This window comes from Plectropomus leopardus, chromosome 9 (genome assembly GCF_026936395.1).
Source record: "Plectropomus leopardus strain MGB_pleo_1.0 chromosome 9, ASM2693639v1, whole genome shotgun sequence".
NCBI classification, from domain to species: domain Eukaryota; kingdom Metazoa; phylum Chordata; class Actinopteri; order Perciformes; family Serranidae; genus Plectropomus; species Plectropomus leopardus.
This window is the reverse complement of record NC_142184.1, coordinates 32551223-32570051: the sequence shown is the minus strand read 5'-3', so window position 1 is coordinate 32570051 and position 18829 is coordinate 32551223. Positions and strand designations below refer to the sequence as shown.

At 41.0% G+C, this 18829-nt stretch overlaps 1 protein-coding gene across 17 annotated transcripts in view; it reads left to right on the top strand.

Moving 5' to 3' along the window:
- The window catches only part of agrn (agrin), a 355349-nt gene that overhangs the window by 265250 nt on the left and 71270 nt on the right, over positions 1–18829 (top strand). For all 17 annotated transcript variants that reach the window (XM_088082543.1, XM_088082551.1, XM_088082544.1 and 14 more), the window contains 6 exons: positions 86–283; positions 823–1023; positions 7833–7975; positions 10450–10555; positions 13525–13644; positions 14224–14388. In XM_088082543.1, the coding sequence (XP_087938669.1) occupies positions 86–283; positions 823–1023; positions 7833–7975; positions 10450–10555; positions 13525–13644; positions 14224–14388 (933 nt within the window). The remainder of the gene's footprint in view (positions 1–85; positions 284–822; positions 1024–7832; positions 7976–10449; positions 10556–13524; positions 13645–14223; positions 14389–18829) is intronic.

Sequence of the window (18829 nt, the reverse complement as noted above, 5' to 3'; positions counted from 1 at the left end):
GTAAAAAGGAGGTAGTATTTTCCAAATTCAGGGAAAACACACACATAAACACACAAGCTGAGCCTTGTTCCTTATCTCCATCTAGATGAAGCTTGTGCCAACTGCTCTTTCGGGGCAATCTGCGACGCCCAGAGCGGGCAGTGTGTGTGTGCATCGGAGTGTGTGGAGTCCCACCAGCCTGTGTGCGGCAGCGATGGCAGCACCTACAACAGCGAGTGTGAGCTGCACGTGCGCGCCTGCAAACAACAGATGGACCTCCGAGTGGTCAGCCAGGGAGAGTGCAGTAAGTAATGCATACATCTCTACAGCGTGTGTCAGACGTTTTGAACAGCGAAGGAAGAACATGAAGTGTTGTTGGCAGAAGCATCAATCTTGGGTGATGGTGGAGTTTAGACTAAGGAAAATGCATGATATTCATGGGTAAAATACAATGAGGTAGAGTTTGTTTTTAATTTTAAATCAAATGTGAGTTTAGAAAATACCAGCTGAGCCCTACTGTACAGGAACCTCATACAGGCAGGCAGTTCATATTTTAATACGCGTGGACAGATGGAGAATAACTAAGGGAACGTGTATATGTCAGTTTTAGAGGGATATATTACAAGAGGAAGTGGCATGCATGGCAATTAGGACAAGAGCAGAGAAATTTCAGCTAAGTGCCTAATCCAGAGATGCATTTAAGGTCTGGTGTGTTTGAAATCCATTAAAACAACTCCACAAATGTTTCCTCTTTTTTTGCATCCACCGATCACGCTCTGACCCATCCCCTTGCTGTGTATGTTTGTGTGTGTGTGTGTGTGTGTGTGTGTTTGTGTAATTCAGAAACATGCGGCAACACTGTTTGTGCCTGGGGTGCCCGGTGTGTCCAGAATAAGTGTGAGTGCCCACAGTGTTCGGGCGAGGCCCTCTCCCCAGTGTGTGGAAGTGATGGCATCACCTACGACAACGAGTGTGAACTCCGCACGTCCTCCTGCATGCAGAAGAGGAGAATTGATGTGGCGAAGCCCGGCAGCTGCGACGAAGGTAGGAAATGGACTTTGAAATGGTGTAATTATGTTAACCAATCGGCCATTGAAATGGTGTAATTATCTTTATCAACTGACCTGTGTGGTAGAGTATCCAGTCATCTGTAGATTTTCATAATGGTTGCATATGCCACCAGCAGCATGCCAACAGGCTAGAAGTGAAAGTCATACTGCATGTCCGTCAACAGAACCTGAGCAGAAATGACTTCTGGGTGATTGAGTCCAAGTCAGCTGTGCATTTTCATGCTTTTGCTGTCTTATTTGTTTATTTTTTTTATGAGTGCATGGCTTATACTTCATTTCTCCTGCTAACATAAAGTTTTTTTATTAACCTCACTCGCACAAAGATGCAGGCTCATACTTGATGCAACCTTTTATTTGTTATCTACTTATTTTATCATATTTTACCATATCATAGTACGTTGCCTTCTAGCCCTCTAACTGACATTATGTTTGGATATAATTTGATTTAGATATGTTTGAAAAACATTGGATAAGAATAAGAATTTATATGTTTTTTGAATGGGTCCTGGTGGACCCATACAAAAAAACATAAAATATAAAAATGGGGGTCGCTGTCGTTGTGCTCCTCTCTGGTTGCAAAGTCATGCAAAATTTTTGAAATTCTGTGTATAAAAAATGTGTGGGTACCCTGTCTACATAGGGAGTGGGTCACCATAGTTAAAAGCCCATCTGAACCGAGAAGCATCTGAAAAAACACAGATTTTAACATGAAACTGCTTTATTTGGTGTTTCCACTGGTTTAAATCAGCGGTTCCATTTGTGTTGATGATTAAGAGACCTCTGCAGATAATTCAGCCTCCCTGTGAAAAACCTCCACCACATCTGGATCTTAAGTTATTAAAGAAAACACACATAAGGAAGTGCTGGGAGAGCCACCGGTCTCCAACATGCCAAACAGCACTGGAGAAACTCCTTTTTTTTCCTTCCTTTTCCTTTATGTGCTTTTTACCAGTTTTTATCACCTTGTCTGTGTGTTTTGGAGAGGAGGAGACCTCTGTGGATAATTCGGCTCCCACTAAAAAACCTCCTGAACAATGAACACTGAAAGAATTCTGACCTTGAAAAGTTTCAGCTGTTGTTTAGCTTGTTAAACTTTATTTAAACATCTGTTTACAAACTCTCACACAACTCGTACTGTATAATCCAAGTCTTATTTATACAATCTTATGTTCGGCACTTTCCAAACACGTGTATTTTTGCTAAGACGCTATGATGTGAAACACTTTCACCTGGAAGTACTGAGTACTGAGCCCTGAGCATAAGTTTGTGAACACATTTTGATAAAGCTTTGCTAAGAGTCAATGTGGACCCTGATTACTTCAATTCATAAAGAATATTCACCTTTACTGGATTCTCTGCACACCATGGAGGCATGTGAGAAAAACAGTTCAAGGTAACATTCAGTGCGTAACTGATATAGAAATTCTCATTTTGCGGGTCAAGTATTCCGTTAAAAGTCTATAAGGCATAACAGTTCCTATTTCCCAAGTAGGAATTTAATGTGAAACATGCAGGAAGTGTCAAGTTTCACTGACAGGAGCCTAATACCCAGCAAAAGAACAATAAAGTGTAAGTGACTGAAGTATATCAGTGACTGAGAACAGTATTTCTATTCAAAAGAGAAGCTCAGCAGACTGGTGGGCATCACATGAACATTATACTAAGTGTACCTCAGGAGCCCGTTTCCCTGCTTTTATTAGGGGCTTGGTTTTATTTGTGCATGTTGGCTTTTATTTGAAAATGTACGCTATACATTTTATCTAACCCTTGGATCCAATTATGCTTTTAAGTTTGTGACCGATGGCACTTAATGTGAGTGTCGCTGATTTCTACGTCTGTAGTGCTGTCGTTCCTCCACATTCGGAATAAATGGGATCTAATTCACCGTGCAAATCATATCTTGATCAGCGCTGACAGACTGAGGCAGCGTATCGCAGCCCCTCGCTCGGCCCGTCTTGGGGACAACTCTGGAGGGAGCAACATGCCAACCTCTGGTTGTCATGCAGGCTGCTGCGTTGATGCTCCCCCGCGGCTGCCGGGTCGTCACAGCGAACATAGTCATCCTCTGACAAGGTGTGAAGGGGAGCAGATTACACCTGCCAGCGGGAGGGATGGCTGGAGAGAAGAGAGGAGGGGGTAGATGGAGGGCAGAGCAAATAGAGATGAGAGGAATCCTCTTCCATTTTGATTGCTAGCCAGGGGTGTTTCTGTCTTTTCTTCTCTCCTTCCCTCTTTTTTTTCCTCTCCACCATTGTCTACAGTATTGGCCCTGGGCCTGTGGGGCGAATCGTGCCGCCAAAGCTTCTTGTGGTCGATTTAACATCATTTCATCGACTGAAACGAGTGACCTTTTTTGTATGTGGAGCATGAAGAAATGCGAAACTGTAGGCCTGCGTTCCAGACACCCTGTCACCGCACACATCTGCACACTCTGTCCTCTTACTGTTGGTTGTCTCCTATCAGGCACTCTTCTACCTCCCCAAGGGCATTGCTATGCTCACGGTGCCTGGTGGTATTTTTTTTTTCTATTTTATTCTCTCTCTCATACTGTCTCTAAACATCCTCCTTTTTTTCATCAGTTGCTCATTTTGATTCAGAGAAAACCATCAGGCTTACACAATAGAATCTTTTTTTTTCATTCTCGCTCCCCGTCGCTCCCTGCCGATCCCACCCACTCATGGCTCTCTCTCTCTCTATCCATTTTGCACTCTTCTCCATCAAAATTGTGCCTCTCGACAAAAGGGGCACCGATGCTTTCACAGATAGGGGTGGAGATGGGATTGTCTGCAATCGATAAATTTCACGCTAGGGGTGAAATCTGCCAGTTCTGTCCCCCGGTTCTTTCAGCCCCCTCAGATGTAACCCAGACCCTCCACAGGAAGTCTGCTGTGATTGTAAAACAATCAAAACCAAGTTGCTGTTTTTGCCCTCGAAAAATCTGTGTTTGGCTGTGGCATGCTTCTCTTTGGCTTCATACATAGAAAAGGGATTTGTTTTGATATATTTATCTCCACCTGGATGTATAGGTAGTAGATTTTGGCAAAATTGGGAGTATATATCGTGTAATACAGCAGTCTGTCACAATATATAAGACTGTATTTTCTGGCTCTATTGTAGACAGCAGCAAAGCTCTACATCACCGGTGTGCACAACCCCCCGCTCCATACTTCATATCTAAGATAAGCCTGCAGAGGAAGTGAACATGTGATTTATTCGCTTACGTAGACCTGACTTAAAAACCATCCTCATTAGTCTTGTTGGAGGGGGGAGGGGGCCACAGAGCATAAAAATGGAAGTTGTTTTCTTCCGCCTTTTGTTTAACAGTAATGAAAAATGACAGTGTTCCCACTGTTGGCCATACAGGGAAATTTATCACCTGTTTAATTTCACACTCGGGTAGGCCTGGCCTCAGCTTCTTTTCTCGACACTGACAAAGTGGCATCTGAGAGCAGTGCATCACCTACGGGGACCCGGTTGCTTTTTTTAATTGAATAGACGTTTAATAAACAAGATTATGAGCGCAGGATCACACAGTGATGCACCGTCCACACCCTCATCCTCACATATCGGATCAAGAAAGCTCCAAAAGACGTTAAAGGGCATGAAATAAAAAAAAAGGCTGGGTGGTAAAAGAGCTCATCGAGTGAGATCAGCGGATTTTTCCTTCGCAGTCCATCCATCACTGGGCTTGTAACCTTCTGTTGAGGCAACAAAACTTCTTCTCTGCTTCCTCCATCTGCAAACACCCCATCGCTTCTCCTCTGCAGGGCGTGACGCTCCATCCCTCTCTATCTCGCCGAACTTTATTTGGACTAAAAGACACTGTCACATCCGTCACGAGCAGGCCGTACAATGGACTGATAGATGGAGCGAAAACGGAGGAAAATCGCGCCATGCCTCATCTTTTGGCAAAGGCCGTCGTCATATTCGATCTTCGCCGTGACACGCGCCAGAGCGAGGGGGGATTTGTTGAGAATGATGGATGTCCAAGTTGACATCCGCGCAGGTCGTGATATCACAGGGATGATAACAATATCGGTCACTCGCGGAGCCACTGACACGACTGATCTGGTCGACCAAATATTTTCGTGCAGCATCTCAGCCCATCACGCACATTTTCTCACCCTCTATCCTCTATTACCTACCCTTTATCCTCTTCTTCTCCTCCCTCTGTTTTCTTTATCGCACACTTCTAGACGGCTCCGACGATAGCATCTCCTCCATCATTTCTTCATTATTTTCACTGTCAAGTCCTTGTAATGTTTTTTCCTCTCCGTCTTCCTTGGACATTATTCTTATGCTATTCATTTCCTCTCTTCTCTCGGCCGCTGAATTCTGTCTTCTTAATGGAGCTCCCTTGGCTAAATAGACTCTGGTTTCTGACATGATTGAGTAAAGAGGAACGGATGGGCAGTGCAGAGAGAATAGCTGATGCAGCCATCTTAGCTGGGGATGTATTAATTGAAAGGTTCATAGGCAACGTGGGTGGCGGGCACTTCAAAGAGCAACAGCTAATTAGGACCCCCCTCCGCCCCTTCACTTTTATTTATTCCATTCTAATGTCTTACCTCTTTTTTTATTTATCTCGGCACTGTAAGGGGGCCTGAGTCGAATATGAATTGGCTCCTCCTGCTTTTGCATTTCATTGTGTCTTGCTGAGCTGGCATATAGAACACAGATACAGGTAGCTGTCAGAGCCTCGGCTATTTTTATTCCTTATTACGCCTCCGCCCAGGCTAGAGCCGTCCACTTGGACCCAAGGATGAAAAAATAACATTTTGGTGGGCAAAGGACACTGTGACCTCATCCATGTCATTCTTATAAATGATATATCTCCAGAACACATTAAGGGATTTCTTCAAATGTGGCACAAACACTATTTGACTTACCCAGGTCACTGGGCCCTTACAAAACATGTTTTTTTTTTTACATAACTAAAGAATCCATATGCTAATTATGGCAAAATTTAGCATGATATAATGATGAGGTAAAGCTGATTTTAAGGTCGACTTCACTAATCTTGGTTGTCCACCTTCAAACTGTGCTGGTTTTATACATCTTCTGTGCATCAGAGGGAAGAATGTGTGTGAAGCATCAATGTTTTCACAGGCATTCATGTGAACTGTAAGTGCAACTGTACTGGTGCACTGAGGCATACAACCATGAAGCAGTGATTCTAGTTCTGATCTGTTCTGGATTTAAATGACTTCTTGTTTTTAAATGGAGTACTGCGATAATGTCACTGGCAGTTAAAAGCCATTAGCCGCAGCATTAGCCCCATCACAAAATGTTATGTTTAACTGGGAGTGCTGGTTCACAATTGATAAGTAGTTACAATGGCAAATTCAAACCAAAGGATTGGGGTCAGAGGTTCTGCTGGATTAAAATGGAGACGGAGTGAGTCCTTAACAAGTCCTGATGTTTGTGGGGGATGTGGCTTCTTCACAGAGCTCCACTGTTGTGTCCAATGCTAATGAAGTGAAGGCCCCTCCGCTGTATCGACCACTTGGAGCTGTCACAGCCCATCACTGATGACCCATATCAAAGAACAGGCAGGGCTTCATCTGCCCCTGCCCCTCCCCTGCACTGTGACCCGCTCCGTAATCTGCTTTAGAAGATGGGTTATGCTAAGTGGCACTTCCATCGCTACGACATTGATTTCACCATTAGAGGCGGCGCATCAATACAGAGAGTTGAATGAGCCCTGAAAGTATACAGGAAGAGGAAATAACACCTTGATTACCTGATGGTTTGTTTTTTTTGAGTCCCTCATCTGCGCTGGGAGCTTTTAGTTGGACTGCGTTTCCTTTTTTGAATAACAAATTTGTTTCAAATGAACTTTTCTGCCAGCCCAGGGGGGTGCCTCTCTCTCCGTCTGACATTCTCTCTATCTTTTCACGCTGATGCTTTCATTCCCTGCTTTCACACACATTCACCTAATCTCCCTCCGGTGCTCCACTGTAGGTGAAATTTGCAACTTCAAAAGCAGGATCCTCCCCTTTTCTCTGCCTGTACTCTGCAACGGCCCCCGATTTGTTTTTCATAAATGAAACTCCCAAAAGGTCCTGCTGTTTTGTTTTTTTTCCTTCATGTACGGATTGCTTACATCGTGCTTAAGTTTATTTAACTTGTGGATAAGTTTGCACAACAATGACGTAATCACAAAAGCCTGGACAGTGATTGTGAGCTTTTGTTTGGCCTTGCTGCCTCTTTTATCAGAGCTCCTTTCGATCCAGAGGAGTGCACTTTTAAAACAAATAAGAGGCCTCCCAGGGTCACAGCTAAAGAGTTGTGGGGACAACTTTCTTTAAAGTCTCAGGCGATAATTAGATTTTACAGAACACTTTGCAATTAGTTGTATTCTCATATCAGGAAGCAGGCATCCATAAAGCGAGGCCTTGCCACCAATTCTCCCTCACACTTGGAGGCCAGAGTTAATAATTCCCTCCTTTTTTGTCTTTGATTTAATTGAAATGAAAAGGATGCCTCACTGGTGGTGCAGAGATGTTGTGTCTAATTTATTTAGTCAATCTCTTGCCCTCACTACAGTTGGTCATTATCTTGTACTACCAGCAGCGCCTTTGGTTTCCTCTCCCCACCACCAGTGTGAGGGAAATGTAAATTATCCCAACTTTGTGATGTTCCTAATGCATAAATGTAGCTTAAAGAGAATCAAAAGTAGGACACTTTTTCCACCTGAAGCACCGACGACGGGGCATCTCCCATGTGTGTTTGTATGTTTTATTAATGCCACTGTGTATTTCTGGTGTGTTTATAATGCAGACTGCGGCTCAGGAGGGTCTGGCTCAGGCGTAGAGAGCTGCGAACAGGACCGCTGTCGCACGTTTGGAGGCTCGTGGGACGAAGACGCAGAGGACGACCGCTGTGTCTGTGACTTTAGCTGCCAGAGCGTGCCTCACAACCCGGTACGGTTTCACCCTAAAAACACTTTTAGTACAATGTGCGTCAAAACCCTTTTTCTCAGAGATAACTCAAGTCCAACTGAAACACAATCATCAGAAATAATGAGAGCTGCGCCTTCACGGTTTATCAGGAATACATGCAAATCATTTATTTTTTAAGAGCACATCACATAACTTAAGATGTTGCCTCCTAATCATCACAGTTTGACCTTTTCTTCTGTATAAAAAGCAATCCAGGTGATAGTTGTCTACATTTGTGGTTACAAAGCAAAAATATATTGCATTTCTAGGTGCAAACTTGCCAAAATGTACAAATATAATACATATACTGTATGTATATATGTAGAAGTGGGTTATAAAACCCTCAAACAGTGGGAAGATGCTCAGTATAAATAAAGTTGAATCTCCTGTCACTGCTTAAACTGCTCCTGCTAAAATAGACATTTGATATCAGTTATACAGATCTTAAAGGTTACATTGTATTCATGTAAAAACATATTCAACTCTCTAGCCTCTAGAAAGTGGTAGTTATGTTCATTTTATTGTGTTGTATATTTACAGGGACTGTTGCAAAAACTAAGTAGGTTGTAAACATCAGAGTACAAAACAGGAAGTTGTTCACAAAAAAAGATGCTTAGGAATTCTTTCTGTGTATTTATTTATTTATTTTAATGACAAAAGGATTATATAATGAATATATATATAAAATTCAGGTAAACATTAGCAGCACATACAGTTCAAATACAAGTGCTACAGATATCTTTCAGGAGTTTAATAGTTTTGTTTTTTTCCATGGTTACAAAAAGTTACAACAGTTTTGCCGCAGACAGGAGAGTTTGTCCTGAAGCTTGTTGCTGTATTTATACCTCATACCTTCATTCAGCTGTGAAGGTGACTGCAAACACGAAGTTACACTCCGTGACGTGGAGGGAGTGGGGAGAGTCCAGTTTGGGAAAGGCCCTGTATAAATCACCCAAAGCAAAACAGGTTTTCCCTGCTGGAGAAAACTAATTGTAGTACTGTAAGAATAACAATATGAGTCGCAAAAAATTGATTTTTAACGCTATCATTACATTTTTGTCAGTTAAAAACTCAAAATTTCTTGTCAACATGGTTTTTCATGTCTCTGGAACACTGGCACTGTTCTGTGTCATTCTTCCACAGATGTATTTCATGAATTGAAAACCTGCTGACAAACAGGCAAAAAACCAAAACAATTTCAAATTGCATAAAATGTTTTTTGTTTTGTTTTTCATGAAAAACATTCGTAGAACATGTATTGTGCAGCTAACATGTTGGAGTTTGACTTTCTAAATAGTGTAGCTTATTTTTGAAATAACAATGTAGGATCTTTGACAAAAAAAGTAAAGGTTCAGACACATCTTTATCAGAGGCAGTTTGCTTTGTCGTCATGGACTTAGATAAGTTATCATCACAAAACCTATGGAAATCTAGTGATATGATAAGAGGTGGTTGTCGTAATAACTTCGGTGCAAAGAGGAGGTATGCTAATTAGGTCAAATCCTAGGTGCCATTTACACTTAGGACAGTGTCCTCAACACTTTCTGAAATTACCATTTTTTTCCCCATCACTTTTTAAAAGCATCATTTCTTAAAATGTTTTGTAAAATGGCTTGCAAAAAGAAATGTTAACCTATGTGGTCAGTAGCAAAACCTACAGTGCAGTGTAAATAAACAAGTGTGCAATTGTCCAAAAAATTTTTTAAAAAGTAAGCTAAAATGAAATCCTTCATCAGCTTACTCAGTCTAGAATGACCCAAAAACATGCATGCATCCATCAATGACAAATTCTTGACATAGTTTCCCTTTGTCCAAGTTGTCTCTCTCTGTGAACATGACAATGCATATGAGCTATTAAAGTCCAAGGTTTTATAAATTAATCAAATGAATTAATGTTTCATTCATATGAATAGGTATCACATGCACATTCAAAGAGGTAACTTGCCTACAAGTGTGTTGACTCATGACATAAAATGAGGAAAAGTGATCCATGGGAGAAAAAATGATTGAACATAAAACAGAATGTCTGAGAACCTTGCAGCATTATATCCCAATATATTTTTAGATTTAGTTTTGTTATCTGCTGCCCGAATTGTGTGTTTTCCTTTACATTAATAATGACATTGCCTCTACCTTGTACCTTGAATTGGTGCATAAAAATTCACCATAACTTGGGAAATGAGGTGTTTTATGCTCCAAATATCCCTGAGGTAAATGTGCTTGTTTTTCCCGGCGTGCTGTTATTTCTCTATGCTGACCTCATACCAATCTCCCCATTACATTCCCTAAAATTGTTTCTGTTAAAGACCATTGAAGAATTGTTTTTAAGAGCCCTCTGTCCCCACCACTTTTCAGAGCAAACTTGGTTCAAGTGATGACAACAGAGCAAACTATCAGCTGAAGAAGATCGTGACCAGACGTTGTTTAATACTCAAGTTGCTGTGATTCTTTTGTAGGTTTGTGGCTCCGATGGAAAAAACTACAGCAATGAGTGCCAGCTGAAGAAGGCCAAATGTGAGAGACAAGAGCACTTGTTGATTCAGAACCAGGGACCCTGTGCAGGTCGGTACATTACGCCACTTAGTGTCATTACAGTGCGCAGAAGCACCCTCACCAAGACTCATGTCATTGACATCCCATTTCTCCACTCATTACATCCATTGACGGGGTCCTAATAGTCTGCGGTTTAAAATATGAATCTGACAGCACTGCTGTTTGTCTCTCTGCTGTGTGACCACTGGCGCCATAAGATAATGAAGTGAGGATGGTTGCGGTTAACCCTTTGAAACCTGAGCAAATTGGCTTGATTTCTTTCAAAGACATCAGAAGAAGGCAACGAACAACGAAAGAAGAAATTACCCCAAAATTAGCAAAAAATGCATGAAAATTACCTTAAAATTAGTAAAAAAAATAAATAAATAAATAAAATGATAATAAAGAAGACAGTGTCATAGAAAAAGTGCTTACAATTACAATTCAGTAACATAATTCTACATATGTAACGATGATAATTACCTATAGATATAGTTTTTCTGTAGATTTTTTCTTTTTTCCCTAGACATTTTCCCCCAGCTTATGTAATTTTTTTTTTTTAAATCTACAAATTTCTTGCAACTTGTGGAACATTTCTTACCAAGTTGCTCATTTCCTTTTTTCTCATATTTTCGAAAGACGTCACACCAATTGCTCCGCGTTCAAAGGTTGAAATACATGTGAAGGGTGCTTGGAAGCAGCACAAGTGATGTTGCTCCAGGTCTCAAAGGGTTAAACATGATGTGTATGTTTGTGTAATCGCTCAGGAAAGGCTGACCCAACATGCTTGTGAATTTTTCGGCCAGCCTGGAAACTAGCCGGTCCAATGGGGCCGGCCAGCGTGCACAGATAAGAATCTTTCTCAGGAGCATGTGTATTAATGGAGCTGATAGCAAGGACGATTCACTTTTCCTGTCTAGACATTCTGACAATTTAAACCATTAAACTTGAGCCCACAAGCTTGTTCTTAACCCTCGGGATACCACTTTACCCCACTTCTTTTAATATAAAAACCTCTCTCTTTGCATGTAAATGAATGGCATTTATCTGCCAGAACAGTTGTCAGATCAGTGGCTAAGTAGCAAAGGTTAGCGGTCTTCCTCCCCGTGCCTATGTTAAATAAAGACTTTTTGCTCGGCGGCTAGCACAGGGCCGGGGAGCAGAGCACAAGGCTCTTAGGGGATTTCGTGTGATCATTCCAGCCTGTTTGATTCCCCGTGGGTCCAAAATAGAGGAGGATGGAGAGAGTTGAAGAGAGAGTGAGAAAGAGGGAGCTGCCAGTGTTTTCACACATATCCCTACAGATTCTTCTCCTTCCTAAGCTGGCCTCCTTGGGCACTGACTGTCACGCTTTTCTACCATCCATGGATAATCAATCCTTTTTTTGAAGAGCCCTCTATGGGTACGAGAGCTCTGGGCTCCCCTCTCCTATTGGCAAATGGAAAAAACTCAGATCTTGGGGAATTTCGCTGCCCTCCACATTAGCTATGTAAGGAGAAACTTCATTTGACCTCAACTCCAGAAACTTATCAAAACACAACAGCTCTCAGTTGCTGAGCATGAAAGCAGCCTTGTTTTCTTTTTTTTTTGATTTTGAAAAAAACGTTACCTTCTTCTTTGCATGCGGTGTCAACAGTGTCATCTGCTGCATGCACACACAAGTTTGCCTGTCATAGCATTTCAAACCATCCTTTGTAGCTGCCTGCTAAATCTGGGTCAGGGACTTCAGTAACATCCAAAGAAACACTTATTGGTTTAGCAGACAAGCAAACGTGCAGATGTGCCCTTGCAGGACCATAAAAGACTCGCTGCAGCGGAGAAAGCACAGCAGCAGACCTTGAACGCGTGGGGATAATATTGCACGTCAGAGCAAGCTGCATTGTGCCGGACAATGGCCAGCGAAGAGGAAAAACCCTTGAAGGGTGGAAGAACATATGAAATTAAAAGTTCCTCTTGTCCTAATAGGCTCAGCGCAGATAGCTGAATGGAGCGCTGGAAAGTGGCAAGTTAAATGAACTGTGTCCAAAGCCCATCTCTAGAGTGGGAAAGCACTGGAAAAAGAGCGAGCCGAGTCATCACCATTAGGGCTGAGGCTCATATCCACACCAGTAACAGTGTGATTTATGGCCCCTGTATAGCCAGCCTCCAAACTCCAAATGAGCAACACGAGAAAAAGAGATCGGGAGGGGAATAGAGAGAGACAGAGAGATAAAAAAAAAAAGGTAGGCGAAGATTTCTGCTTTCTATCTCCGCAACTTTACTTTTCTCTCCGAAGCCTGGAGAGAATCTGCACAATGATATTTCTTCCTCGGCCATCGAACAAACCCCCCTCTCTTCCTCCCACTGTTTTGTTGTTCTCCTCCAATTTCTGGCGCGGCGCCGAGTTTTTGGGAACACATTTGTTTTTATTTTGTTGAATGTAGTTCTTTATTCAGAGCTGTCACACTAGTTTGAAGGCTGGTGCATCCTGTGACAAAGGAGCTCTCCACACACTGTGCGCAGGCAGAAGCTGCTTGGCACATTCCTTCACATTATGCAGCACGCTTTTCTTTCTTTTCTTTTTCTTTCTTTTCTTTTTTGGAGGGTTGTAGGGCAGCAGTGCAATTCCGTAATATTAGACAAGAACAAATGAAGAGAACATGCCTCCTAGTAGGTGGTAAATGTCAGCTGCCGTGCATTCACCAGCGACGCCATTGTTTGTTTTCACTGGAGGTAATAGCATCATTTTCCCCCTGATTTTGAGCCATTGTGGAGAAAGTAGCAAATAGAATTGTTATCTTGAAGCCGGCTGCCAGCCTCTCCACCTCTGCCCCTCGAGCCAATCTCATTGTTGGCAAAAAGTTACATGTTGCTCGGAGATTGTGTTGTCTAATTTCCCCCCGCACACCCACCAAACCCCTCCCCGCTGTAATCACTCAAATGTTGGTGTTCTTCTTTCTCTCCTTGTGCCATCTCCCATCTCTCCCCCCTCTCCCTTTTTTTCGTTCTTACCTCATCAGCGATTTCAGCCACATCTCTGCCTGAGCTGACAGCACCCCAGCACTGCAGTCTGTCTGTGTACGGCTGCTGCCACGACAACACAACGGCCGCCTTAGGAGTCGGGCTGGCTGGATGTCCCAGTAAGTCTTCTGCCTCCCCGTCGACTCTTCAACTTTTTTTTCATGAATTTGTTGTGTGCACTCAAAAAAAAGAAAAAAGAAAAAATGTAGATACTATCAGGCTATTTCAGCATATGGGGCTTATTGTCCTTGACTGCAATTACAGCGCCGGAGTTGCAGAGCTGAGAATGTTTCATCTTAATCCAAGGAATAATTATGATAATGTTGCACCATATCAACAGAAAAATCTCTTCATCTGATGATCTTGACGAATGATAGCACACAGATGGGGGAGAAAATGCTGCATCAAGCCGTTGGCAAGGGGATGGAGAAAATGCAGACTTAGAAATAAGGATATACAGAGACTTAGCGAAGGGGAAACTCACCTAAGCACACTTTATCCACCTTTTTATTTGTGGAATACAGCTTACCCAACATTTAAGCTTAGCATAAGTCTTTAATGCAGAGTATCCATCACAGTAAGCAGCATTCAGCTGTTGTAAGTTTTTTGATGATAGGGTTTTTTTTTAAGTTAGAAAAGCATAAACCTGTGATGAATTGCAGAGGAATTGTTAAAAGTGACATTTGTGTTTTCCTCAGGCACCTGTCAGTGTAATGCCTACGGCTCCTACAAGCGGACGTGTGATCCAGCCACCGGCCAGTGCTCCTGTAAACCGGGCGTCGGGGGACAAAAGTGTGACCGCTGCGAGCCGGGCTTCTGGAACTTCCGTGGCATTGTGACAGAGAACATGAGCGGCTGCACACGTAAGGAATAACTTCTTGGTATCTGTGCTGCCTGAGCAAATGTGTTTGCACTGTAACATGACACATGGCTTCAGCGGTTGGAGCAGTCATGTATATTTGCCACTTTTTGTTACTATCCAGAAATTCCTTCTGGTGTCATTGTTTAGATCTTTATTTCAAACATGAGAGAATAACAGTGGAATATAAGTAAGAAAAAACAACACCACAATACCCTTTAGACATGTTCAGTAAACATGGAGGAAGTGAAATCAAATCCTACCTCCTTTTTTTCTTTGTTGTTTTTTTTATTTCATTTCATCAAAAAGACATATTTTAAACATGAATATTCCAAATTTCAGCCCCAATATTCAACATACATAGCTTGACAATAATAATAAGATTAATATTTATAGCACTCATCAAAACCAACATTACAAAGTACTTCACACATAAAAAAATCAAACAATAATTAAACATTAAAGACAAGAACAGATCATTCCAAACACAAAAAAACAAAGAGATAATATCAAAGCAACGTTACCTATGTTTTATCCTGTCTTACTTTATTCCCCTCTGTGTTCTACCAGCTCATATCTCCTCAATATTTTGTTTTTGAAAACGTGTTTAAATTTGTTAAATGTTCTACATGTTTTCAATTCCACATTGCAGCTGTTCCATAAATTAACCCCTTTGACTGTAATACAATGATATTTAGCATTAGACCTCACTAAGTTTTTCTTGAACTTTCATCTCAGATCATGTAAATTTTTCCTTATTTTACACTTTCTTACCATAAAGGGTCAGTTCACTCAAATTAGAAAAGATCATCTTTTTTTATTTGCCTCAGCTGGTAGGTAGCCATGCTGAAGGTTGTGGTTTTATTTTGTTTTGAGTTATCCATCTCTGAAACTTCTGCCTTGACCGCAAAAGTCAAGTCAGTTCATATTATTATTGTGGAGCAGCTGTGGCTTAGGAGGTAGAGTGCTCATCTACCAATCCAGAAGTGGGTGGTTCAGTCCCTGACATCCCAGTCTTTGAGCCAGACCACCTGTACATGATCTAGTCAACCACTTCCACTTGGCGAGTTCACCACTTTAAATGCCGTCTCAAAATCAGGGTTCATATAAAGTGCTTGAAGTGCTTAAAGTACTTGAATTTGGCACACTATTTAATTACTAGAATACCTTGAAAATCAGACATTTTTAACTTGGTCCTTGAAAAAAATACTTAAAAAATTGGAGGATAACAGAATGGAAAATTATTTCGTGAAACGTATTTGAGAAATGTTATAAACCAGGAAGTGGATGCTTGCAATATTTTTTAATTATTTAATGCAATAATTGCAACATGAGTTGCCTCCTGCTCTGCACTCTGTATATTTCCTGCTTTTTGTTGTCCTTTGCTAATCATGGGCCTTAACTGAATAAAAACAACCAGATAATTGATTTACAAAGGTACTTTTAGGCCCTGGTAGCATGTGTTTGCGCCCTTTATATATCTGCACTATTCTCTCGCAAAAGAAGGTTGGGGAAGAAACAATTTTAGCATTGTTGATAAAAAGTGCTTGGAAAAAGTAGTTGAAAGACCTAGAATTTGACTTGCCCCTGTCTGAATGAACCTTGCAAACCAACAAGCAAGGAGTGGAAACTCTCATAGAGCCCATTGATGCTGACTTACTGACCATGTGCATACGCAGTATTGTGTCATGAAAATGCTCCATACAAATAAAGTCTTGTGTGACTACCTTTCGGAATGTAGACTGCTCAGACTAAGATAAACCTTTAATATCTTTATACAGACATTTAAATTCAAAAGTTTTTGGGATTTGGATCAACAATATCCTTTTCTAGGACTGATTGTAAAGATGTATATTTACAGGAACTATTGAAAAAAACAAGCAGATTCTTAATGTCAGAGTAAACAACTCTGACATGAAAGAAAAGAAATTCCACCAAAGAAGCTTAGGAGTAAGCCAAGTTTCACTTCTATTGGTTTTTTATATTACATTTTTTATTGTGATAAATACTGATTTTTTTTAGGGTAGCCCATTTCATTAAATGACAAAAGGATAATACAAAAAAAATCTTGTAAACAGCAGCAGCACATACTGATCAAATATAAGTGCTACAAATACATACGCAGAACATAAAATAGGAGTAAATTATGACAGTTCTCTTTTCTACCACAGAGAGTACAGTTTGTCCCAAAGCTTGCCTCTGCATTTATACCCCACACTTTGATGGAGGGTGCTTCATTCAGTTGTAAAGGTGACTAGAGATGGAGTTACTCGCCGTGTGTGCGTGTGTTTGCGTGTGTGTGCGTGAGTGTGAATGATTATCTGATGAAAGGGTTGCAACTTGTATGGTAATAGTGTAGTGTAAGAGCTTTTAGTGGTCATGTAAGGATAGAATAGTGCCCTATAAATGCAGTATATTTACCATAACCCAACACAGAAATTCTATGTGTGCTTTACAAAGCATTACAATATAAAGAAAACACTTAACAGTAAAAGACACAAAGAAAGAACAGAGGACAGATGCTTTCTCCTGGATAAACTTACATGCAATATATGTTTATACTTTAAAGAGTTTCTGACAGAATGTGAAAGTGTTTAGATTGAAGAATGTCGTTCTTTTGGAGGTGAATGAAATTCCGTTGAATTAGTTAAATTTAAATGATGATCAGAGCGTTTAAAAATGTACATTTAAACAGTTCAACAGGACCGTTACCGATCTGAAGCTGATCTGATGTCCTAGAAGATGTAGATCCGGGGTCTTAAATTGGGGCCTGGTACATCCAGAGGATCCTCAGAGTTACTGCAGGACGGCCACCATATCATTGTTGGGCAATTTCATTTGAGTTTAAATTTAGAATTTTTTTATATCTTGTATTTTGTAGTTAAAATATGTCTACAAAATACAAGATATAAATTAAACATATTGTTAGCAAAGATAAATCTCCTAAGGAAACATTTAATTCATAGTACACAACATTAACACCAGGCTAACTGTTACCCATTAATCCATGAAACATATTGGCCAATAAACTGTCTGTAGACATTCCAGTGGGTCACAATCGATTGTTTTGTTACTTTTCATGCAGAAAACTCTAAAATACCACCCCAGAGACAAACTTGGTGTATAAAGATATGGATTTGCCAATAACTATTATTTAAATAGCTTAGTATTGTATGCAACATAAAATGCTATGTTTATTCATGGATCTTTAGACCGCCATATATGTTATTGTAGGTCCAGTTTAACATAAAACGTAGTTTTTTAATACAGTTGTATGTAGAGGGGGTCCCTGCTCCATCTCACTTTCACACAAGGGGTGCTTGGCCTGAAAAATGGTGAAGACAACTGCTTGTGATAATCCAAACATCTCTGTGGACAGTTTTCATTGGAATTTCTTTCTAATAAAGGAAGAAACAGTCCCTTTTATAACTACTGACTCCAAGACAAATTTCCTTACAAGGACAGTAAAGAATATCATGTTTGTATTGACGGTGCATATTCAGAGTGACAGGGAAACTGGTTCTGGGAAAACATGTTATAGTTTTTTTAGACCTAATTTTTAACAACAAAAAAAAATCCACCCACCTCACTGTATTTTGATGGCACCAGAAACCTTTTGAGACAGATATCTCAAAACCTGTATAAATAAAACCCAATCTATATGGCCAGATTCCACCGGAGGTATGAGAGAAAATATATTTTTCAGCTGTAGCAGTGAAATACATTTCTCACTGAATTGATAGTTATACCACTGTGCCAACTCTACTTGAGATTAATATCATTGATTCAGCAGAGACAGTAAAAAGTAAAAAGTAAATTACCTGCTAACTAAACTACCTACCTTTAATGTACAGCGAAACTATTTGATGTTTCGTAAAAAGAGGTCCTGCTGTCTCCTATAGTCCTGTCAAGACTGCATTGAATGGACTGTTTGCATTTGTATTCAAGTGAAGCACGGGGTCAGGACCCCTTGTTTGTCTTGGTGTAATGCAATATGGTGACCGGCTCGTGTCCTGCCGCTGAGGTATCATAGGACATACGCTCCCAACGCCACAGAGCATTTTCAGTCAACAGCAGGAAGCCTGCAGGTGCCTTACCCATGGCCTGACCTTAACAAGGTTTACCCACAGCAAGCAGACAGCACACTGCACACCAATACCAGATTCAGCAGGAGAGGACAGAAAAAAATATACACATCATTGATTCTAGGAACATGATGGGGTTGATGTCCTTCCCTGGGGTTGTTTTTGTTGAGTTTCTGTTACGTCCTCCTCCTCCTCCTCCTCCCTCTGTGGCCCCTGAGGCTGTCTGAACTATTCCCAGGCCTTGACTCTCAGACATACACATATCTGAAGCCAAGTTCAGAGGCTAAGGTTGCCTCAAACACACGCTGTTTGCTATATACACCAAGCCATTCTTATCCCTCTTCCTCTCATTGTGCCTCA